Source organism: Oryx dammah, unplaced genomic scaffold, assembly GCF_014754425.2.
Source record: "Oryx dammah isolate SB20612 unplaced genomic scaffold, SCBI_Odam_1.1 HiC_scaffold_28, whole genome shotgun sequence".
NCBI lineage: Eukaryota > Metazoa > Chordata > Mammalia > Artiodactyla > Bovidae > Oryx > Oryx dammah.
In genome coordinates, this window is record NW_024070212.1 from 42422492 (window position 1) to 42448716 (window position 26225).

The following is a 26225-nucleotide window of genomic DNA, read 5'->3' on the forward strand; positions in this document are numbered from 1 at the left end:
GTTTGTGTGTGTGTGTTAGTCGCTCAGTCATGTTCAACTCTTTGCCAACACATGGACTGTAGCCCTCCAGGCTCCTCTGTCCATGGAATTCTCCAGGCAAGAATACTGAATGGGTTGCCATTTCCTTCTCCAGGGGATCTTCCCAACCCAGGAATAGAACCAGTTAGTAGCCAGGTGTAAAGTGTCAGGAGGTGATTGAGAGAAAAGGAGATTATACATGAATATGATTTCATATTTTTTTCTTCTTTAAACTCATTCACCTACTTGTCAACTGTATTATTTTTAAAATCTAACTCTAGAGTTTAGATATGTTTTTCTCTTAGGCTATGACTGAAAATCTTAATGAAGAAGGAGTAAAGGAGACAAAATGAACACTCAATAAGTTTGTTAAATAGAATTGGTGGCAGAACTATAGCTTTGCTCAGTTTGTCCCTCCTTCTCATTGATGATAGTGAGTAAATACTAGCACTTAGGGAATTTTATTGACAATTGTATGGCCAGTGAAATGAGAGTCATTTCTGTATCAGAGGACCCATCTAGACATTTTGTTTTCTTCTGTTTCTTTCTTTCTTTCTTTTTTTTTTAACTATTAGGAAGCATTGTCACTGGGAATCTCCCATTATTGGGTCTCATTTGTAATATCATATGTGCTGTGCTTAGTCACTCTGCTGCTGCTGCTAAGTTGCTTCAGTCATGTCCAACTCTGTGTGACCCCATAGACGGCAGCCCACCAGGCTCCCCCATCCCTGGGATTCTCCAGGCAAGAACACTAGAGTGGGTTACCATTTCCTTCTCCAATGCACAAAAGTGAAAAGTGAAAGTGAAGTTGCTCAGTCGTGTCCAACTCTTTGAGACGCTATGGACTGTAGCCCACCATGTTCCTCTGTCCACGGGGATTTTCCAGGTAAGAATACTGGAGTGAGTTGCCATGCCTTCCTCCAGGGGATCTTCCCAACCCAGGGATCGAACCCAGGTCTCCTGCATTGCAGGCAGATTCTTTACCATCTGAGTCACCGGGGAAGCCTATAATATCATATACTATGACTGAAATCTACATTTCCTTCAAACTGTAGCATTTGTTCTTAGAGCACAGTAGAAACTTTCTACAGAATAAAGACAGGAGACATTTAATAAGCAGAGAAAATGAAACACTCAGTCACAAACAAACCATTACCCATTTTCCAGGCCACATTTCCCTTTTAGATTAAACCATTTCCTTTTGATTTCCTTCAATTATTTTAATTAAATTGCTTTCTGAATAATGAATTTCCATATTCCATTTGAATTTGAATATGAAGTAACCCATAGATATCAAGTAAAGACTTGACCTGTAAAAGGCATAAATGATATGGCTCTAATGATAACTTATGTGTATAACCCAGAAACGACTCACCTGATACCTCATGAGAAATGTATTAGGATCAGGGTTACTTATCGAATCATAGTATAAGGGGTACTTACCAAATGATTCTTTCCTATTTTGTTTTTCAATACTCTATAACATTGATATGTGAAAAATCTAGCTCTAAATGAATTTAAAAGAACTTTAATAAGCATAAAACCAAAATTCTAAACAATAAGGAAACATTATGTGATAGTTTGAGAAGCTTTTCCTTCTTAGTGCAATACTCTTTCTTCTAATTATAATCAGTTCTGAGTCATTCTAATTTTTTCAGCTGTTTTCCTATAAAGTATTATCAATTCATACTCTTAAGTAAAAGACCAAAATGCTCCAATTTTGATGAAGAAATCTAATCTTTATTTCTATGATGTTAGCACAATATACTCACACAATAGCTCTGATCTGTACTTAACAAAATACATTATAGCACTTTACAAACTTTATCAGTTTGGAAAACATTGCATAACATTTTATTAAACACAATACTTTATATATATCATATATATCTTCATAATTTTATTTACTTTAAAAAGATAATTAACTCTCTTTATTCAATACTTGGTTTTATCAATAAAGCACAGCCTAACAAAGGAAGAAGTGCTCTTATTAGCAAATAAGATAAATAGAACACTAAGAAGAGATACCACCTGTTAGTCTCATTTGTTTTAAATTAAGGTACCAGTGGAATGTAAACAAATAATTCTTTGTAATCTTTTGTTTACAAAAGATGTGTTATCAAATACACATGCAGAGGTCTGAGTTCTAGTGACTATCATTATATATTTCCTTAACAATGTGGTACAATTTAAGTCATTAAAAACTGTAGCCTTTGGCACTTTGAGTAGAAAAAGAATATATCAATATTCATGTAAAGAAAAAAAAAAACTTCAATGACTAGAGAAGTACTTTAAAATCTTTTGTTAAGAAATAGGAAAGATTAGGAAATATCATACTGCACCTGAAATGCTGCAGCTTTTTTTTCTCCAGAGCACGAAAACCAATCCACCTTTCTCTCTATAAATTGGCAAAAGCCAGTAGGAGTGTCATAATGGTGGTGGTGGTGAGAAGTGGTGAAGGCAACATTTTACTCCCACTCCCCTCTCTGAGAAGGAAATTGCCAGAAGGGATATAGTTGAATCTGTATTTTATTGCCAGAGTTTTCAATTCTGATGGTTTCAGCTAAATCCCTAATGCCGTAGGAGGTTGGTTACTCTAGAAAGCTCTGCCCTTTTCCAGTAGAAGTTGATTAAGAATGTGGTACTACTCATCTCTAAACAACTATTTCTGTTCTCAGTGAAAATTGAACTGAGATCAGATTAACCAACATTGTTGTTACCTTTTGTCCCCGTGGCAATCATGAGATGTACATCAGAATTCTTAAGAAATGGTGTAAAAAGGTTAAATGTGAAATTACAAGAACCAAATATTTCTTCATACTTAAAATTTTAAGTTGGAAAAACACCTCAAAATATTTTGCTTTTACTTTCTTCTTATTGGCAATATTGGTTTCCATTGTTTTAAGTTGAAGGCTTCATTCAGGATAGGTAGCAAAAACTGTTATTTGTATGTTGAGCACAAAAATTGTGCCTATCTATTTTGAAGAAATACATTCTTAATGTACACTGTGAGATATTTTTACTTATCAATTTTCATTTTTTTTCAGATTCATCCTGTTAGTATGCAAATAAAATATTTTAGAGGAGATGGTAAAACCCAACCACTGTGACTCTAACTGGTTATCAGGATATCAAAAAATGTTAATAATCTGGAACAAAATGAAAATTTTGGGTTACTTAAATTAGAAATTTAAGCCAGCTGGCTGGAAACATCTAAGGTTAACATATGATCAACACTGCTGGCAGTGTAACCCACAATGTCAAGTTTTGGTTCATATTTCTTGTTTATAAATTCACAGCATTATATTTTGCTCAAGGAATATCAACTGTTATTTCTGCATTAAAATAGAAAATATCTATAACATAAAAATTTAAATCAATAAATAAAGGAGAAGCCATAAAATGCAAAATATGATCACATCAATTTCAAAAAACTAAAATAATATTTTCAATTATGCAAATTTACTCACTAAAAACAGATTTTTCATTAGCAGTAACTTGAAATAAAAAGTAAGCAGCAAAAAGCTATGCAGAAAAGTACTGGTTATTCCCTTTCACTGAAAATATCCTTATAAATTTTTGTTGTTGAAGAAAGCAAAACTTTGAAGAAATGCACAAAATCCTTTCATTTTTTGACTGTGACAGAGCCACTACAGAGAAGCTGCAGGGTGTCCTATTCTAACACAAAGAAGCCAACATCTTCTTAATAACAGTAGCATTTCTTTGACAAGGAATTGCACACCACTATTTCACAGCTAAATAGAAATGGAGAGTTTACACCATATATGTACTATAATAATCAGCACCACCCATATTGAGCTTTTGGTGCAGATTCTGCAAAAAGAATATATAATACTGCATGGCCTCTGCTGCAGGGAAAACGTGTGTTCTGGATTCCCACAGCTAATTAGAAAGAAAGAACCCTAAAGTTGGCACATTCAGGAAGTACAATAGTATACACTGAAGGAAACCGCTTTCTTTTGATATTGCCCTCTGCAAACGTTTTGCGTTTGAAGGTAGGTCTTAGGAAGAGTCTTCACATTATCACGTGAGTTAAGTTCTTGCATTGTGCTTTTCCCTTCCCTTGATGTGAAGTCTACAAGCTTGGGTGGAATAGCTCTCGAGAGTTAGTGAGTCGCGGGCTGACGGTGGATAATCTAGTTTGGTGAGAAGGTTCCCGATTTGCTGGAACAGAGCACTGGTAGAATCAACACGTGGTCTCTTGGGGTGACTCAAGTGATTTGAATGACTATCACTCAATCCTTATAAGCCCGTGTTGGGGAGGTTCCCTTGTAGAAGATATTCCTCGTGTTTTCGGGGCTGTTGCTTCTTTCAGGGATTAAAATGATGTTGCCCTTTCTCCGCAGGGTGGAGTCGCGGGAGGAAGAAACGGACAGAGTCTCCGAACCGATTTCGCTGCCCTCTACCGGGGTGACGCGGATGGTGGTGATTCCGTGGTGGTGATGCTCACTGTTGTCAATGTTGCTTCTCTTTCGATCTCCAGAACCAAAACTGTCTTTCAGAGACTCACAGCTTTCTGAGTCCCTGTTGAGATCATTGAGCTCGTACGTTTGGCGAAGGCTGCCCTTTTCAGGGGCTTTCCATTTCCAGGAGCCACTGCCTTCACCTTCGGTGGACGGGATCTGTATGATGGGCCTGTTGTTCTCCGGGTGGGCCTCAACCCTCACGATCCCACTGGGTTCGTGGTCTGTCAGGGTTTTGTAGCGGATGGAGCCGGTGCAGGAGACCGTGCTGCCTTCAGTGTTCTTGGGACTGCTTTGGAGGACACCCTGCTGCTTGGACATGGCTATGACTTGCATGATGCGAGGCTGGCTGTTGCTTCTGTTACAAGCCACGGTCTTCTCCGCAGCTTTCAGCCACTTGGCCCGAGCAGAGCTGCTTTTGGGAGAGGTGCTTATGTTTTCCTGCGTCTCTTCAGGGATGTGTACTAACTGTGAGGACCCAGGGCGGGATTGAATGGACACTCTTGGTCCCCCAGGCATGCTATTGTTACACCCCGGGACGGTGCTAGGCTGGATCTTGAGGTACTGATTGCTGCTGGGAGCGTGGTGGTCTCCATTGACCCCCACCCTGGACGGCTCCGAGCTTGATCTCATTTCAATGGATCTGGGTGGTGACTGTCCCGGCTCGGTCTCTATAACCTGCAGAGACAGCTTCCGGCTTTCATTCTTATTCTTCCACTGGGTGAGGAGCTGCTTGGATCTAGCAGAATCCATCGAGGCATGAATGGTGGCGTTTCTTCTCACAGGGTCTTCCACGGATGGAGTGTTGGCTCTAGGCAAGGTATTGCTGAAGGTAACCATGTTCTCCTTCCCCATGGGGCTCCGTGGAGTGATGATTTCTACATCTGCGTTTGCCCTTTTGAGGTTGGTCAAGGAGCTAGCATCTCTATGGTTTCGGTTAAGGATGCCTTCAGTGTGAGCAATTCCGTCAGTGCTGCTACCGTTTTTAGCAGATAAAACTCGGCTGGGGTCTTGATTGAGGTCTGTCAGAGACCTGAGGGCTTCTCTGTGCTGAAACACACTCTCTTCACTAGGCAGAAAATTCCCCACAGCATACAGACCCTAGTGTTGGGAGAAACAATAAACATCAGGCCCTGGGAGACATGGTTACTGAGAGTTTGCATTGGAGGATGTAGTGAGGCACATAAAGATGTGTTCACTATACACCACTGACTAACACAAATAACCAAGACTGAAAGTGCAATTACTCAGGAAATAGTTGTAAGTTATATAACTAACTCTTCAGAACTATAGAGTCCATTATTTTTCATTATTAGTTGGGTTTTCTCTCCTTTCTCCATCCCACCAGATGTTTTGGACAATCTTATCCTCTGTTTTGAGAAGAGAAGTCAGACAATGAAAGAAATAAGGGCATTCTTCTGTTTTTCTTTTTAAAATTTATTTTTCAATTAGATGGAAATTGCTTTACAATGTTTTGTTGGTGTCTGCCATGCAACAACATGAATCAACCATCTTCTGTTTTTTTCAAAGCAATTCATTTTTCTGGATTTATGAACTGCTTGTTGAATGACACCTCAGATGGCTTAACTGATGTATTTTACCTTCCATTTTCAATCATACCTCATGATGGTATGATTGAAATCACACCATTCAATCATACCTGCATGTGGAAATGCAGAAGAACAAATCATTCATAAAATATGACGTAGGTTTTGTATTGAGGTCAGAGACACACATCTTCACAGCCAACATGGAGCTCAGCCCTATGTGTGCAGCATTTTATAGACTGTTCTGGGAAAAGAGGGCAGAAACTGTCCCTATATTGGGTTCTAAGTTCTTTTCCAACTAAAACCTTATCTTAAATTTTGAAGGTAATATTTGATCAACTCAGTATTATTACACTAAACGAGCTTATTTTTATTTAATCTTGTCTTCATACTCAAGTGATCATTTTTTTTTTTTTTTTTAGATTTGGGGGATAAAAAATCTGATAAAGGTTAAAGATCAGATTCAGAATTTTTAAACTTTTGACATGTAGAAGGTCTAAACCCTGCTGAATTTTCAGTTTTTGAGATGCTCAGTTTAGAGATAAGAGCCAGAAGCAGATAACTATTTGAGTGTTAATCTCAACAGAAGGGACCCACTGTCTAATTTTTAGATCAAGCCAAAGGAATTCCACCTATGTGATATTATGTAGAGTGCCTAACAATGAACAAGGGCATTAGCTGAGAATGGATAAACTAATAATTTCAGGGCAGAGTGTAAACAGGAGCAGAATAAAGTCAGGCTTCTCCCTCTCCAAGTATTTTAATTCCTGTCTAAAACCTTCTTCTAAATAATACCTATCTATGCTCTCACTACAAAAGTTTTGAGTAAACAGTCTCTACCTCATGTTACATTAATAATTGTATTTAAATTCATAAGTCTAGGACCATCTTCCACCAGACTGTACATCAGTTCAGTTCAGTTCAGTCGCTCAGTCATGTCCAACTCTTTGTGACCCCATGGGCTGCAGCATGCCAGGCCTCCCTGTCCATCACCAACTCCCAGAGTTTAGTCAAACTCATGTCCAATGAGTCGGTGATGCCATTCAACCATCTCATCCTCTGTTGTCCCCTTCTCCTCCTGCCTTCAATCTTTCCCAGCATCAGGGTCTTTTCCAATGAGTCAGTTCTTTGCATCAGGTGACTAAAGTACTAGAGTTTCAGCTTCAACATCAGTCCTTCTAATGAATACTCAGGACTGATTTCCTTTAGGATGAACTGGTTGTATCTCCTTGCTGTCCAAAGGACTCTCAAAAGTCTTCTCCAACACCACAGTTCAAAAGCATCAATATCTTCAGCACTCAGCTTTCTTTATAGTCAAACTCTCACATTCATACATAACTACTGGAAAAACCATAGCCTTGACCAGATGGACCTTTGTTGGCAAATAACGTCTCTGCCTTTTAATATGCTATCTAGGTTGGTCATAACTTTCCTTCCAAGGAGCAAGCATCTTTTAAATTCATGACTGCAGTCACCATTTGCAGTGATTTTGGAGCCCCCCAAAATAAAATCTGACACTGTTTCCCCATCTATATGCCATGAAGTGATGGGACCAGATGGCATGATCTTAGTTTTCTGAATGTTGAGCTTTAAGCCAACTTTTTCACTCTCTTCTTTCACTTTCATCAGGAGGCTTTTTAGTTCCTCTTCACATCTGCCGAAGGGTGGTGTCATCTGCATATCTGAGGTTATTGATATTTCTCCCAGAAATCTTGACTCCAGCTTGTGCTTCATCCAGCCCAGCGTGTCTCATGATGTACTCTGCATATAAGCTAAATAAGCAGGGTGACAATGTGGAGCCTTGATGTACTCCTTCTCCTATTTGGAACCAGTCTGTTGTTCTATGTCCAGTTCTACTGTTGCTTCCAGACCTGCATACAGATTTCTCAAGAGGCAGGTCCAGTGGTCTGGTATTCCCATCTCTTTCAGAATTTTCCACAGTTTACTGTGATCCACACAGTCAAAGGTTTTGGCATAGTCAATAAAGCAGAGATAGATGTTTTTCTATAAATCTCTTGCTTTTTCGATGATCCAGCATATGTTGGAAATTTGATGTCTGGTTCCTCTGCCTTTTCTAAAACCAGCTTGAACATCTGGAAATTCATGGTTCATGTACTGCTGAAGCCTGGCTTGCAGAATTTTGAGCATTATTTTACTAGTGTGTGAGATGAGTGCAATTGTGCGGTAGTTTGAGCGTTTTTTGGCAGTGCCTTTATTTGGGATTGGAATGAAAACTGACCTTTTCCAGTCCTGTGGCCACTGCTGTGTTTTCCAGATTTGCTGGCATATTGAATGCAGCACTTTCACAGCTTCATCTTTCAGGATTTGAAATATCTCAACTCAAATTCCATCACCTCCTCTAGCTTTGTTCATAGTGATGCTTCCTAAAGCCCACTTGACTTCACATTCCAAGATGTCTGGCTCTAGGTGAGTGATCACACTATCATGATTATCTGGGTCATCAAGGTCTTTTTTGTAGAGTTCTTCTGTGTATTCTTGCTACCTCTTCTTAATATCTTCTGCTTCTGTTAGGTCCCTACTATTTCTGTCCTTTATTGAGCCCATCTTTGCATGAAATGTTCCCTTGGTATCTCTAATTTTCTTGAAGAGATCTCTAGTCTTTCCCATTCTGCTGTTTTCCTCTGTTTCTTTCCACTGAGATAGGCTTTCTTATATCTCCTTGCTATTCTTTGGAACTCTGCATTCAGATGGGTATATCCTTCCTTTTCTCCTTTGCTTTTCACTTCTCTTCTTTTCACAGCTATAACCTCTATCTACATTGTTCAAAATTCAGTGCCCAGAACTTGGCATAATAAATATAGTTGTTTGATTCCTTGTTATGATATAAGGCAAATAGTTATTATCTTCATTTTATAGATGAAGAATCAGGCTTCTATATGGCTGCAAAATTGGCCAAATAGCAGAAGAACTGAGATTCGAGCCCATAACCCTTGGGACTTCAAGACACCATGAAAATCAGACAGGTACAAAAGCAATGCATGAACTGGAGAGTGACAGTTCTCAGTCTTATTCTGTAACACTTGTTGCCAATGAACACTCCCAGGACAACCCAGGCTAATGCACAGTTCCTGGCACACATTTTCAATTGATGGCTTTCTCCTTCACTGAAGAAAGTATGAGTAGGAAGTATGAGATCTGAAGTGACAATCCTGACTATGCCACTAGTATATAAAAATGAAAAAAAGAAATAATTGCTCACTTTAGTACATTTCCTGTTTTTGTACGCATTTTTATTAATGCTTTTCACAAGTATTCTAAGATCACAAGATTTAGAACTGCTCCAACAGACAGTTAATTTTTATTTCTCTGTAGATCCTCTTAGTTTCTTTCATTATTGCCTTTTCTTCTGCATGCTGCTTGCATATTGGTGATTTCCTGGCTCCTTTTATTCTTAGGACCTGGCAATTTTATATATTCCCATAATTATAAAATGGTATTTCCACCTATAATGTCCGTGATTTCCAAATCTATCTTCCACCAGTCATTGCTTCTTTAAGCTCCAGACCCAACTATTCAACTGCCTATTGATCTTTAAATTGAGCTTGTACACATCCATCAGTCAGCTAATGAAGTCACCATTTGCTGGTCTTCCAAACTAGAAACCTGGCCATTATCTCTCATATCTTCTCACCCTCTCATATCTCTCATATCCTCTCACCATATCTTCTGTTCCTTCACCCTCCACAAAGACTTGATCATTCATATGTCCATCTTTTTGCATATGTAGTTTCTTCAGCTTGAATGCTCTCCTCCTTTCTGTACCCTAAGAAACTCTCATGTTTTAAAAACATGAGTATAACTCTGTGAAGCCTTCCTTAGCTTCCTTAGGCAGTTTGCTATCCTCAAAGTACTTTGTTTATACCCTATTTTGTCATTTAACATATTTTAACATTTATACTTTTCTTAATCTTTGCACTGTAAACTCATAAATGATGTATCTATTTATCAGTGCTGTGATGCTCAGTATAGTACCTGGCACAGATCAGATTTTGAATAAATGTAAAGGTAATGAATGCGTGAATGAAACAGACAATTTCAGTTCCTTTATGCTGAAGATATTTCCCTTAAAGGAAGATCAGGTTTGGAAATGAAGATTGCTAAAGAATTCAATGGGACTTCTCAGGTGGCACAGTGGTAAAGAATCCACCTGCCAATGCCGGTGGCAAGAGACATGGGTTCAATTCCTGGGTTGGGAAGATACCCTGGAGAAGGAAATGGTAACTCAAGCCAGTATTCTTGCCTAGGAAATCCCATGGACAGAGGAGCCTAGCAGGCTATAGTTCACAGGGTCGCAAAGAGTCAGACGTGACTGAGCATAAACATACACAAAGAATTAAATATTAGCTGTATTTAGTTATATCCAGGTGCCACATTTGTGTTATTGGGCAAAGTATATAATTTTCCATTACACTTCTACTCTCTTTAACTTATTTTCCTCATCTATCAAATTATACTAGTAATAGTAGTCCTTGACTTTTTTTTGGTGGGAGAGTGATAGGGGAAAATGTGATAATCTTTCTAAAATCACCTTTTCTGGCCCAATGTGTGAGTTTAATAAATTATTTTACTGAAAGAAGAATATATGTTTTGGCTTAGAATGGCGAAGGAGTCAGCGATTTTCTCATAGATACAAACTATATTGGAAGTAAATTATTACAGTGCAAGACATTTTGTGCACATTTTCCTTTTTAAACTGTGGTTTGTTGAATAATAGTAAATTATTTACCAAGTACAGAGCAATTCCTCCTCCTATTAAAAAGCCACAGTAGACATCAACTGGATGATTCTTATACTGAGTTATCCGTGTTAGCCCACAGATGATTCCACAGATGATAAAGGTGAAGACCAAGAGAGGTTTCAGAAGCTTAGAGGAATCCGTTAGTGTGGAATTGAAGTACATCTTTAAAAAATGAAAGAACTGGGGTAAGTATGTTTTAAAGGTCATTTTTTTCCATTCAATTATAATCAAACAAAAAGGTAAACTCAAATCTCTGATACACTTGATGTCAATTTTACTATTCCTTTCCCCCTGCTATGGCTAATTTCTGTACCTGAAAAAAAAGGAATGCCTGACAAAATTAATCAAATAAATAACAGGCCACTTATGTGATTACAGAAAAGTTTGGGAAAAAATTAAAGCAGTAGAATTAGCCAGATAACTGGTTAGTCTCTATGTTACTTGTCATTTAATTTCAATCCATTTTTTTTCACATAAAATCTAATAAACTATATATTAATAAGATATAGTGACAATTCATTGCAGAGCATTTATCAGCTTACACTCACTTAGCATTTGCTGTTACATAATGATTGAAATGAAAGTGTGTGCTGTGTATGTATATACTTAACACAATTCTTTCAGTTTTACAGTTTTTAACATTCATGTAGTTCACAGTACTCTCTCATGAAGTATAATATCACATTAAAGAGATATGAGGCTAAATGAATACTATGACTGTGTCAAAAATTATCTTACTATTATATTGTTTATAGTAGCATCTAAATTCTATTTTTTATGCCATTATACTCTTCTGTTATTACCCAGCTACAATATAATCTAATTAGTGTTTGGAGACAACACTCATTTCACTGATTTTCTCTAGGACACAGTTTGATGAAAAAGACCCAGTTACTTACCGAAACGTATACAGCTGCAAAGGCAGCAAGGGTCGCATGTTGAGAAGGGAATGATTTTCTGCCAAAGGAAGAAGTCAAATTATGCCTTCTATTTCTGATACACTGCTAACAATTATCTCAAGAACACTGAGTGGTTAAAATGTTCAACTAAAAAGCTGCAAGGTAATAAGCAATAACTTTAATTTCTGTTTGGTTTTCTGGAGAAAGATCTGAGAGATAAAATAAACACTGTTAATCATCATTAGTATTAAAGAAGAGTAGTGATATACTTTCCAATATAAAGTGTTAGCTTTCTAAGGGATCACTTCTGTACATAATCGGAACGCTGGTTGAAAGTAGAAATGGGGTGGAAAGCATTATAACTGTTTATTGGTATTATAATTACGTCAGGTTAAAGTAAAAGCCTATAAAACCTAAGATTTTAATGCTTTTAAACTTTCTTTATGCTCCTAAATATATGGTTTAATTTACATAAATATTTAAAAGAATAATTACATTCTCACAGTAGTGGGTCTAGAGGTGTTTTTTACACTTTAGAAAGCATGGGAAAAAAATCTAATTTTAGCAAAATGTTTCTCTATCCCACTTTAAAATGATTATTATCTCAAGAATCACAAAGTATATTGTTTTGTTAAATAAGAAGCAAGATGGGAAAGGTAGAACAGAGGACTGTGAAGGATAGCCAGAAGGAGAACAGAGATCTTTTAATGAATAAAAATTGGGAAAATATTCAGTTTTATTAATGACCTCCTAATTATTCGGTACCCAATAAAAAGGACTACTATTCAACACAGACAAGATAATGTAGAAAAATTGAGAAAGAATATAGAATATAGGTCTTAAATGTAAGTTCAAAATTCATTGAATTGAATGGACCATATGTATATAATTATATAATATCAGGTTCTGATTCTTCAAGTGTATTTAAATTATTTTTGACTCTTAAACCAATCTTTGGGAACTGACTGAATAAAAAATAAAATTCTTATATCAGTCTTTTGCTGCCTTCACCGTTCTGTAATTTATTTCTTTTGAACTTCTCTTGCCATCTAAGTTTCTTTCTTTTTTTTTTTTTTAATTGATTGAAAACAGTTTAATGCTTTGGTAGTTTCTTGAGCTTTTCGGATTTTATTTTCTGAAATGCAAGGTCAGGAGCTGTATGTACAGACTTTCTGGGTTTATTCAGAGGAGACTCATGCAATCCTAGATGCTATTTCTTTAAAAACTCTGCTGCTGCTGCTGCTGCTAAGTCGCTTCAGTCGTGTCCAACTCGGTGCGACCCCATAGACGGCAGCCCACCAGGCTCCTCTGTCCCTGGGATTCTCCAGGCAAGAACACTGGAGCGGGTTGCCATTTCCTTCTCCAATGCAGGAAAGTGAAAAGTGAAAGTGAAGTCGCTCAGCTGTATCCGACTCAGCTACCAAAAGGAAAATTCATATGATTCCTTTTCTAATCAAATATGTAATAGAGCTGTAAATATCTTTAAGTCTTCTACTTAAGTCACTACATGACACATACTGATGATAAGCCGTGACTATCTATAAACATCTAAAATAAACCAATTTGTGATAACCTAAACCCATAATTCAATCCCTGGGTCGGGAAGAGCCCCTGGAGAAGGAAATGGCAACCCACTCCAGTACTCTTGCCTAGAAAATTCCATGGATGGAGGAGCCTGGTGGGCTACAGTCCATGGGGTTTCAAAGAGTTGGACACAACTGAGTGACTTCACTTTCTTTCTTTCTAAACCCATAATTAGTATAGAGGAGATCACAGAACATGACTGGAGTTTGGTGATATGAAGATGAGCAGAATGAATACGGGGCTGAAATTTGGAGAGAGAGGAGGAGTTGGAATGAGCCACCAATGGGTTTCTATGGTATCATCCCTAAAGAGATCACTGAATTGAAAAGAAAAATAAAATCCAAGTCATTGTGATTGAAAAGGGTATGCCTATGATGATACCCCAAACTATTAATGAACAATAAAAACACCAACATGGAAGTTTTTATAATCTCCATTTCTAACCTGCCACTGTTGATAACTGTAAGGTCAGATCCTGAGCAAATGTCTTCTACAATGTAGGAATTCTCTTTGCAAGACACATTCAGAGAGGTATAGTTTGGCTTGCACACAGTCAGAAAGTACGGTGCCTGGTAGCCTGTGGAGAGCTGGATGATGTCTGTGATAAGAGCCGTAGAGCAGAGTCCAAAGACATGAACACCTATAAGGAAAAGGAAACTTTCCTGTTACCAAGCGAGCACTCGATGCCAATGTGGTGCCATCATCAATCTTGCATATTACACACTAACACGACAACCTTGACATCTGCTGTGATCACTTTCTCTGAGTTTATTTCAGGAAGACAGTAAAGAACATTTCTAAACTTCCAAACAGATGCTGAAGGCAATGAGTATCTCCAAAGTTGTCATTTGAAGGATTTTTGTCTGATTGGTTATATCAGGCCAATTCTTAATATTATTAACTGTAGGTCACTTGACAGATACCTGGAACATGTTAAGGTGACAAGTGTGTGATTTGAAAAGGATTCAATATGGGGAATGAAGCAAAATTCAAAATCACTGTAAACTGTTTAGCAGAATTGTGCTTCCAGGGCTCTCTCCCCAGTAGCTCCTCACCCCAGCCACAGTAGGCAAACCCTACAGGACTGGTTCCTGGTATGACTACGTACAGATGACTAGCATACCAGGAATGCTAATTAAAACAGAGAAGACAGCAAGCCAGCCCTATGGTGAAAACAATAATCATACAAGTACCAGGCTGTGGGACGCTTCCCTTCGTTTCAGAATACAGAAATGACATTCTTAAACCTCTTGATTAAGTTCTTTGTTTTTTCTTCTGGGACCATTTGAAACCATAAACTGACAAACCCTGATGCAGGCTTGTACATTCAAACTCCATTCTTGCTTCGAGTTCCTTGCCTGCTCTTATCCTTGGGAGTCTAGCCTGCCTGCTCCCTCTACACCCTGGAGTCATTCTGACTTGAGATTCTGGATTCTGATTCATGATTTGCTCATAGAAATCACTGTGACAGGCAGCCAGGTAACACGACAGTGTTCTCCTTCTGGCTTGGCCCCTTCCGCATTTTCCTTCTCTGCTTGTCGCCTAACAACCGCTCTCCCAGTTCTTTCTCCACCTACTCACCTCAGATTCATGACCCTGGACCTTTATTTCTATATTCTAATTCCTAGCAGCATGTAAGATCTTGGGGAGGGGTATGAGTAAGTGAGGAAATCTACCCATCTCTAGGCCCCCAGGGCATGGGCGTGGTTGACTCTGGGACTGGGTTCTCCAGGATAAGATGCAGCGTCCTCACAGTCATGAGGTTTTTCAGAGAGGTTATATGCCCCTTTGCCACAGCATTGTGTTACATTAGGAAAACTTCCTCTGAGATCAGCTAGATGTCCTAAAGTTTTACTTCTTGCTCTTAGTTCATGATCCTGGTAGGGGGATTATTCTTGCTGTAGTCTTTGTGGAGCAAAAATGTGCCTTTCTTAGTGGGGCAGAGTCTAGGGAACGATTTAGGCCAGATTTTTTTCCCAGTGGAAGAGACGATGGTACTTAATTTTCTATTAGGTATTAAATGAAGCTACCTATTCCTTTGAACTGAGAGGTTACAGGTGAAAATAACTTTTTACTGATTTACTGGGAATGAATTAAAACATTCACAGTGGTGTGATGTACTGTGGCTTGACTTTTCAATTCAGTTAAAAAGAAAGATCTGTGACTCAAATAATATTAAGATAGTCACATGCTAATCAGAAGAGATGAAGGTTTAGATGCTCATTTGACTCTGATACAGGCCTATGGATATTCTGTAGGTCCAATGAAAATAGGAGGTAGAGTTAGATGATATAACCAAGGAAAAATAGCCTTGATGCCGTGCTGCATGGTGACATTTCCATGGACAGTAACTTCTGGATGAAAACACCGCAGGACAATTGAAATGGAATCACTGATGCAGCTAAAGTAATTTCTGAAGGGTTATCCATTTATATTGGTCTGCTGATATTTATTCTCCATTTAAAAAAATGAACCCAGATCCAAGAAACCATTTTAAAGTAAATTCATGATTCTACCAGAGCTAAGACAAAAATAAACTGAAATGCATGGTATACTGGCTCTCAAAACAAGGACTATAACTATAAATAACACATTGTGGATACAAAACTTAAATTAGGGTGTTTTTAACAGGTTTTTTTTTTTTTTGTATAATGTAAAATTCATCATGTACCTGACATTATACATCTAAATTACAGCTTTAAAGACAATATCTGTAATTAAATATAACATTTCTGTTTGAAAAACATTTTCTTTCTTTGTGGTTTCCCACACCCACCAACGAATCTGACGGCTCTTCTAAGGAACGAGTTGAAGTTGCAGCCTCCAGCGTTAATATTGGGCTCCAGGCCAACCCCATTCCTTCTTTTGGACAGGCAACAGTAGAGGATTCCTTCCCCTACCATAATCTGCAAAGACAAGAGGGTATTCAAAATGGATTCAACGGGTGCAGATGAATTATGTAAGTTATCTCTTACATACGTATGCTCAGTTGCTTAGTCATGTCTGACTCCTTTGAGACCCCATGTACTGTAGCCCGCTAGGCTCCTCTGTTCATGGGATTTTCCAGGCAAGAATACTGGAGTGAGTTGCCATTTCCTCCTACAGGGGAAGTTATCTCTTAACATGCCATCAATTAAATTAAGTAAAGATGTACCTTTTGTAGGCACTTTAGAGATGGGAGGATTTGTCCTGAGTATTTGCAGAAGCAGTGAGAAGTAATCAGGGCATTGTAACTAGTGTTGTTGGATCTTCTGTGCTCCTACCTACTGGTCAAAATTGTGATAGCATCCTGGCATTGCAATGTGGCTGCAGCACCCAGACTTTGGCCCTATGCCCAACAATACCCAGTGTTGCTTAGCTGATTAATCACATGGTGACTGATTCTGCTCTGACGCTTAGAGTCTTGACATTTTATCCTTAAAACCATGAAAACAAGATGTCCAAGGAGAGAATAAAATAAGTACCAGAGTTAGAATCAGGAATATTTTATTAGCATATTATTTCAATAAAATTTGGGATTGGGCAGAAGGATCACCCATGTAAAGCAGACATGAAAGTAGAAAGGTTCAATCTAAAGCAGAGCTATCTGCTAAAACTTTCTGTGATGATGGACATATTTTCTGCTTTGTCCAATATGGCAGCCACTATTGAGCACTTGAAATAGCACTGTTGGCTACTGAGCACTTGAAATTTTTTTGCTACTGCAATTTAAAATGTAAATCAATCAGATTTAAAATGAAATAGCCACATGTGGCTAGTAACTATCTTATTGGAGAATGTAGATTATAAGAGAATCTATCTAGGTAAGCAGTAACATTTGGATGAAAATGCTCCAGAACAACTGAAATAGAATTTGATGTGGTTAATTTCTGAAGAGTTATCCATGCATACTGAGTAATGCTGAGTAATGGTGATTTGGCAGTAAAGAATCCTCCTGCAATGCAGGAGACTACCTACAATGTAGGAGACATGGGTTCAATCCCTGGGTAGGGAAGGTCCCCTGGAGAAGGAAATGGCAACCCACTCCAGTTGCCTGGGAAATCCCATGGACAAAGGAGTCTGGTGGGCTATAATCCATGGGGTCCAAGAAACAGACACAACTTAGCAACTATACCACCACCACTACCAGTGAGTAATATGTCTTAAGAATGAAATATTTAGAAAATGTGTTTTCAGTAAACAGAGGACCATATTTATGATAAGGAACAGCACACTTGCTCTTGGATTCTAAGGCACAGGACATCAGTGAAAAACTCAATACATTTAGGCATCATTTCCTTCAAGAACTTTCCCTTGAAATCCCTTACTATATCCTAAATTGAATTATGCCCCCTTCTATGTGGCTCCCTTAGTATCTTGTCCTCCTCTCTAGCATAGCTTGATTATTTCTCACTTGACTGTGACCCTCTGTGGGAAAACCATCTTTTTTGTTTTACCTTTTATTCTGTCTAGCACAGTGTCCTGCATTGTGGGGTTTGCTTTTGTTACCTTCACTGTGGGATTCTCATTGGCTAATTACTTTGGGCATTTGGGCTGGTAGTTATTAAGAAAAGTAAGACTTGAAATAATGTGTTTTTTTTAATGCAAAAAATCAAATATTTGGGGTTACTGTGCCTCAGAGATTATTGTGAAATTAGAATCAGTATGACTAAAAATGTGGAACTGAAAAACTGGGAACAAGCAGTCCCTTAGATATAAGTGATCATGTTACTTTAAAGATCATCACAGTGACGGGGAACTGAAATATATTTTCCAAGGGAAAGTTCCCAGTTCTCAACACCTATTTAACATTTATTTTATATATAAAGTTCTTAAATTTATGATTTTTAAAACTCATGACTAAGTCTATGACGTTATGCTTCAAATGTTCTATCTGATATATTTAGTTCCATATGGTGTGTGTACAATTACAAAGAACCTTTACTTGTATAAAAACAATTTTCTTAATAAAATTCTACCAATAACCTTACAAGCATGAAAATCTTGTGGCATACACTGATACACTCCTTTATGGATAATTATATAAATAATCAGAAGGAATTTTTTTTCAGATCATTGAATACTAAGTTAATTATACTTTTTGAAAAATACCATAATACATTATCACCTCAAGTTAGACATAGAAACACAAAAGATTCTATAATATTCTGCACAGATAGATGTTACATGCTGCACCATGCAAGTAGAATAATATCATGGTTATCCCAAATTCATCATTTCAAGAAAATTAACCACTCATTTCTGAAATGTGTCCTGAAATGCATTGAGAGACTCATTTCATTTTCATTTCTTTAATAATAATTCTGTGAATCATTTTGTTTCTTTTTAATTATACATGTAAATAGTGATTCACATATTATCCTTGAATGCTAAAGTATGTAAGAATTTATTTGTTTAGTGTCATTAGGGAAATGCTTCTTGTCATATAACACAGCAGTCATTATCTCAAGTGACCTTGAAATTTCGAGTTTTCACTTTTTGCTTAATAAGCTCAAAACTCATATGTCAGGAGAGTGCTTTCACACCCTGGTTTGATAATGGATGGAGGTTTCTTGTCAGTACTTTGACATCATCCAATTCTCCCACTCTCTAAGGAGCACATTAATTTTCTCTTCACACTACTATTCATTTAACCTTGACCTACATGTCACTGTATGCATTTTCAAAATGACTTAATTTGCTTTAAAGATAGAATTCTCCTCAGGGAAAGGATAGATGTTTCCTGATGTATTTTCAAATATGCCTGCTTGTCTCCCCATTCTGAATGACATGCTGTTGTGATGCAATATGGTTTAAAGGATTAGGTGTTGACAACAAAATTATTTGTTGCTGTTGTCCTTTGGAAATAGAAAACAGTATATGACAAGTATCTTCTCACAATATTCTGTTTATGCCGTACACAATCCTGAAAAGAAACAATACCATTTTGTGCATGTCAGATATCTTGCGCAGGTTTTTGAAATAGATTCTAAAGTGACTGTTTCAGGGGAGATGCAGAGAGGAAATACGTTGCTTATTATTATATGGGCACTGCCCTTGGAAAAGCCACTTAAAGGAGAGTATATACTCTCCTAAAGCTAAGGTTACCTCCCAGAAACAATAATAAATTTCAATACAATTCTTCTATAAAACTGGATATGCTTACCCTTTAATCCCTTTACTTCCAGGGAAGAGAACATACACATGTTTTCTACTCATACAGATTTCAGAAAGGTTTATGATAAGCCTCGATATTCTGTGCTATTTTCCCTGAGAATCTCCAAAGGACTAAACAAAATGCTTGTTTCATTATCACTTAAAAGTAAGTTAAAAGTTAATGTTAAAGATGAAAATTTAAAGACCGTTTCAAAAAATAAGAATATACATTTCACAGACACAAAAGAAGTTTTACAATTTCTTGTGTAACAATACAAAGGCAGGTAATTTTTAAAATATCTTTCACAGCATCAAAAAAAATGTCTGAGGGGCTTCCTTGTTGGTCCAGTGCTTATGAGTCTACCTTGCAATTCATGGGACACTGGTTTGATCCCTGGTCCGGGAAGATCCCATATGCCATGAAGCAACTGAGCCCATGTACCACAACTCCTGAGGCTCGTGCACTCCAGAGCCTGCGCTCTGCAATAAGAGAAGCCACCACAAGGAGAAGCCCACATACCACAATGAAGAGTAGCCCCGCTTGCTTGCTCCAACTAAAGAAAGCCAGCACACAGCAACAAAGACTAAGCACAGCCAAAAATAACTAAATTAAAAAAAAAAAAATTTTTAACCTGAGAAGCAAACATCAAATGATTTATATGTAAATGCCTGTATAAAAAAATCAGTTGATCTTCCTTTTGTAAAGAATTAGAAACTTCCTTTTAAAGAATACTACCTATGTATGGTCTTTTTTTTTTTTTTTTTGCTTTGCCTTCTCTTCATATGAATGGGTGAAAATAAGAAGCATCTTTCCTTACACAAATGGACTATGAAAGTGATTTTCAAAGGAAGCATTCATCCTGCCTCTCTGTCTCCCCCACCATTCCATTTTGGAACAGATTAATACTGCCAAAAAGAAAAAAAAAGAAAATGGCAACCTTGAAAGTCGGGAATTAGAGTCTGTTATTTTCACTTTCAGGAAGAGTAGGGAAAGAAGTTGGAGCAGTAACATATGTAGAAAGTTTAGAGACAGGATCATGGTTCTGGCATAGCAGTCCCCAACCTTTTTGGCACCACAGATTGGTTTTGTGGAAGACAATTTTTCCACAGATGGGGGTGGGGGGATGGTTCCAAGATGATTCAAGCACATTACATTTATTGTGCACTTTATTTCTATTATTGTTACATTGTGGTATATAATGAAATAACTATATACCTCATCATACTGTAGAATCAGTGGGGGCCCTGAGCTTGTTTTCCTGCAACAAGGTTTGGGGGTGATGAGAGACAGTGGCAGCCACTCCCACCCCGCTTGCCTCACCACCTCAGCTCCACCTCAGATCATCAGGCATTAGATTCTCATAAGAAGTGAGCAACCTAGATCCCTTACGTGCACAGTTCACAGTAGGGTTCATACTCCTGTGAGAACCTAATGTTGCCAATGATCTGACAGGAGGTGAAGCGCAGGGGGTAATGTGAGTGATGGGGAGTAGCTGTAAATACAGATGAAGCTTTGCTTGGTTCCTAATGGGCCATGGACTGGTACTGGTCCATGGCCCTGGGGTTGGTGACCCCTATTCTAGGACTATAGTGACATACAGACACTATAGAACCAATGTTTTGGGGAAAGGCTTTAAAACAAGGGAAAATGAAATTAGAAATTTAGAGAAGATATATGTTTAGAGAGTAAGGTGTAAAAGACAGTTATTTGATGTCCATAAAGTCAAGATTTGTTTTACCACCAAGTTGTTCACTCAAAATCCATGAAGGAAGTGTGGAAGAAAAGAATCACTGACATCTTGGAATATCCTGAATGATAAGGGGAAGATCAGGGACCCAGCAGTGTAAACATTTCCCTAGTTTGCCTCTCCTCCCATAAAGAGGCATGCAAACAGCTTATGGAGGCCCAGGGGCAACCTGGGAATTCAGGCAGTCTTTGCCGAAGGAGTTGGCACTGGGTTTCCCAGGTCAACTTGGTAGAGGTAGTCATAGCAAACTTGTTCTTTCATGTCTCAAGGCTCAAGAAAGAAAGTGTTGACTCAGAATCCCCCAGAAAGCATCCTTAACTGCATATTGAGAATTTATAACTGGAAATGAGGGAGTCAGAAAAGTGGGAACACAATGATGAGGCCAAGGTCATTGGCCCCAGGACCTGTAACAGTGTCAGCAAAGGGAACAGTGTGAAATAAATGATGCTGGCAGGAAAAGTCACAATCAGATGTGTTCTCCTAGCCACTTAGTCTAAAACCGAGGGAAGGAAGACTTCTGGGTATATAAAAAAGAAATTATGCAATTGATGAAATATCATCATAGTCTCTTCAGTAGAGTCACAAACATTTGTATTTTACAATTGTACTTCTAATATATTAATTACAATAAATTTCTGCATTATATTCCAGTTAGGACAAATGCTTTCTGGTCTACTAGATTTAAAACATATATACTTTTTGCTTTTGTCAAATAACTGGATGATAATAGATTTTTTGGTAAGTCATTAGAGAAATGACCAGAAAATACTGTTACTCTGCACAATAGTGAAAGTGAAGTCACTCAGTCATGTCTGACTTTGTGACTCCATGGACTGTAGCCTACCAGGCTCCTTGTCCATGGGATTTTCCTGGTAAGAGTACTGGAGTGGGTTGCCATTTCCTTTTCCAGGGGATCTTCTCAACCCAGGGATCAAACCTGGGTCTCCCGCATTGCAGGCAGATGATTTACCATCTGAGCCACCAAGGCAGCCCACTCTAAACAATACTGCACGTTAAATATGCTTTTAGTCAGAGTCGCAGCTACTTCCAAGTACATCATTAACAGTTCCAATCACCCTGGAGTTATTGAAGTTCAGATAACTCATTTTTTAAAACTTACAAAGTGTTTTGAGGCCAAAAGGTCTCAAAATTCATCTTTTAAGTATGATGAAGTTCTAGGAAAAAGTAAGTTTCAGTTTTATCTTCTGATAATATTTCATGTAATTTATAGTGTAAATAGAATGTTGTTGTTTAATGTGGGGAAACTAAAAAAGAAACAAATCCAAGGGTATACAAAAGGTCAATGCAGAGACTTTTCTAAAACTGCTGCCATATACTGAACCAGAATAGACCAGTTCTTTAGGGGATCCTATAAAAACTCCAGTCAAATACAGCTTGTTATTTAATGACCACTTCCTCATTAGCATCATAAAAGTAAAGTAAGAGTTCCTGCTGTTAGAAATAAATATTATTAACCGTGACACATGATTCTTGTCCTTTAGGTAGGTTTGGGGGCAAAAGAGATACTGTAAAGACTATGCTGGTGTTACTTATTAATAAATTTATTGAAAAATATTTAATTCCCAATTTGTACATTAGCAAACTAAAAAACAACTACATTTCTAATTCAATTTCATTAGGTTAGGTCATTTCTTCAGGTTACACATTTTAGAATCCAAATGCTTATTCTGAATCTAAATTATTTTATTTTGCGGGGGGCAGGAATGTGAGTTGTACCCTCTTTTCTATACAGTTGTGCATGCTCAGGGCTAAGAATCAATAAAAAGTGCTAATCTGTTAAAATTGATAGCAACATGCACTTTGGAGAACAATGTCTGTTGGCTATAGAAATATTTGTTTCTTTCCCACAGTTTCTAAGACTTGAGATACGGTATGAATGCATGCTGCTGCTGCTACTAAGTCGCTTCAGTCATGCCCAACTCTGTGCAACCCCATAGACAGCAGCCCACCAGGCCCCTTTGTCCATGGGATTCTCCAGGCAAGAATACTGGAGTGGCTTGTCACTTCCGTCTCCATGAACACATGAAAAATACATTAATGAGAAAGTGTATCAGAAATTTATTGTTTGCTTTGAACCCATTTATCACATGAAAATGAAAATCAGTCACTCAGTCCTTCCGACTCTGTGCGACCCCATGGACAGCAGCCCACCAGGCCCCTTTGTCCATGGAATTCTCCAGGCAAGAATACTGGAATGGGTTGCCATTCCCGACTCCAGGGGATCTTCCCAACCTAGGGATCAAACCCAGGTCTCCTGCATTGTAGACAGATTTTTCACCATCTGAGCCACCAGGGACACCTCATTTATTACATAAATGTGGTCATTCTTAGTCTTCTGGGGCTGACAAACACAATTTAGGGGCAATTCTTACCGTGATTGCAGGTCCAGCAAAAGCCAAGCTAAGCAACATGAGGAAAGGAATTGCCTCCTGGGTGGGTTCAATGTATGGCATGCTAAGACTCCGGTCATAGCAGCTGAATCCCGAGTGCACGGGTTTGAAGACATCCGTGAGTTCAAGGAAATACAGGCTAACCACCGATGATGCCAATATAGGCAACTGAGAATGAAGGACAGAGAAGATCAATTTATTTTTCTACACAGGTCATACATAGAATCAGTACATCTTGAAACTAGAAACACAAGTGTTTTCCATTTTCTCTTACCACTCCTCTCTGATCTCAGAATTAAAATCATTCATACTTACTATTGCTTCTACCTTCAAAATAAACTCCAATTCATCCACCTCTTTCACCAGCCTTCTCTGAACCCACAGCATGCCTCACCTTTGCTCTTGGATTACTTCTAAATGCTGCTCCACTTTCACACTTACCCTCCCCATCCCACCTATCCAATTTCTACCCAGCATCCTACATATTCTGAAAATATTTTATTTTAGGTCATATTGATCCTGATTTTAGCTACTCCAGTGGGTCCCATTTTGCTTGAATAAAATTCAAATTTCACACCATTGAATGCATGATCTGGCTCTTGCTTCAGTTTCTTACATCTTTTTATACCATATTTATACTATTCCCCAGCCCCTCATTGTAGAATCTGCCTACAGTGCAGGAGACCTGGGTTTGATTCCTGGGTCAGAAAGATCCCCTGGAGAAGGAAATGGCAACTCATTTCAGTATTTTTGCCTGGAGAACCCCACAGACAGAGGAGACTGAAGGGCTACTATGGGGTAGCAAAGAGTCGGACACAACTTAGTGTCCGACTAAACAGCAGCAGTAGCAACCAGCCCCCTAACCACTATAAGCCAATGGGTCTCCCCTTTTAATTGAGAAATTGACATATATCAACATATAACATTATATTAATTTCAGGTATGCAACATAAGATTTAATATTTTTATATATATTACAAAATGATCACCACAATCAATTTAGTCAACATCCATCACTACACATATTTAACAATTTCTTTTTTATGATTAGTACTTTTAAAATCAACTCTCTTAGCAACTTTTACACATACAATACAGTATTATTACCTATAGTCTCCATATGAACATTACATCCTCAGGACTTATTTATCTTATAACTGAGCATCTGTGACTTTCGACCCCCTTTACCCGTCTTGCCCACTGTCATTCTCCACCTCTGGCAACCACCAATCTGTTCTCTTTTTCTATGAATTTGATTTTTTATTGCTGTTGTTTCTTTGATTCTACATATAAATGAAATCATATGATATTTATCTTTCTCTGGCTGACCTATTTCACTTGGCATAATGCCTTAAAAATCCATCCATGTTGTCTCAAATGTTAGTATTTCCTTCTTTTTGAAGGCTGAATAATATTCTATACTATATGTGTACCACATTTTCTTTACTTCTTCATCCATCATTGGACACTTAGGTTGAATCCATGTCTTGATTACTGCAAACTCTGCTGCAATGAACACAGTGGGGCGTATATCTTTTCCTGTTGGTATTTTAGTTTTCTTTAGATAAATACCTGGAAGTGGAACCACAGGATCATATGACACTCTTCTTTTACATTTGTTTAGAAAACTACTGTTTTCCATAGTGGATGCACAAATTTCCATACCCAAACAGTGCACAATGGTTCGCTTTCCACCACATCCATGTCAATACTTGTTATTTCTTGTCTTTTTGAGGATCACCATTCTAACAGGTGTGAGGTGGTACCTCATGTGGTTTTGATTTACATTTCCTTCATAATTAGTGATATTGAGCATCTTTTCCTATATCTATTGCCCACTGTATATCTTCTTTGCAAAATTGTCTATTCAGATCCTCTGCTCATTTTATAATCAAATTGCTTGGGTTTTCTTGTTTTGTGGGAGGTTTTTTTTTTTTTTTTCCCTATTAAGTTGTTGTTTAGTTGCTAAATTGTCCCTGACTCTTTGCAATCCCATGGACCGTAGCCCAACACACTAGCTTCTGTCCATGGGATTTTCCAGGCTAGAATACTAAAGTGGGTTGCCATTTCCTTCTCCAGGGGATCTTCCCAATCCAAAGATCAAACACACGTATCCTGTATTGCAGGTGGACCCTTTACCACTGAGTCACTGGAGAAGGCCCTATTAGGTACTATGAGACCCTTGTATGTACTTTGGACATTGGCCCTAATTATAATAGATTTTGTTGTTCAGTCGCTAAGTCATTTCCGACCCTTTGCAACCCCATGGACTGCAGCACACCAGGCCTCCCTGTCCCTCACTATCTCCTGGAGTTTGCCCAAGTTCATGTCCACTGAGTTGGTGATGCTATTATAATAGGTAAATGATTTATAAATACTTTTTTACATCTGATTGGGCTTCCCTCATAGCTGTCAGTTAAGAATCTGACTGCAATGTGGAGACCTGGGTTCAATCTCTGGGTTGGGAAGATCCCCTGGAGAAAGGAAAGGCTACCCACTCCAGTATTGTGGCCTGGAGAATTCCATAGACTATACAGTCCATGGGGTCACAAAGAGTCAGACATGACTGAGCGACTTTCACTTTCACTACATCTGATTGGCTATCTTTTCATTTTTTGATGGTTTCCTTTGCTGTGTAGA

General features: G+C 38.1%; 1 protein-coding gene across 1 annotated transcript in view; it reads right to left on the reverse strand.

Annotated features, from left to right (window-relative positions):
- Positions 1 to 1736: 1736 nt before the first annotated feature.
- PLPPR4 (phospholipid phosphatase related 4) overlaps positions 1737 to 26225 on the reverse strand; it is a 47668-nt gene continuing 23179 nt past the window's right edge. The window contains exons 2-7 of the mRNA XM_040232243.1: positions 23568 to 23753; positions 16068 to 16197; positions 13736 to 13931; positions 11708 to 11765; positions 10797 to 10970; positions 1737 to 5603 (exon numbers count right to left, since the gene is read on the reverse strand). Of these exons, the coding sequence (XP_040088177.1) occupies positions 4275 to 5603; positions 10797 to 10970; positions 11708 to 11765; positions 13736 to 13931; positions 16068 to 16197; positions 23568 to 23753 (2073 nt within the window). The 3' untranslated portion in view covers positions 1737 to 4274. The remainder of the gene's footprint in view (positions 5604 to 10796; positions 10971 to 11707; positions 11766 to 13735; positions 13932 to 16067; positions 16198 to 23567; positions 23754 to 26225) is intronic.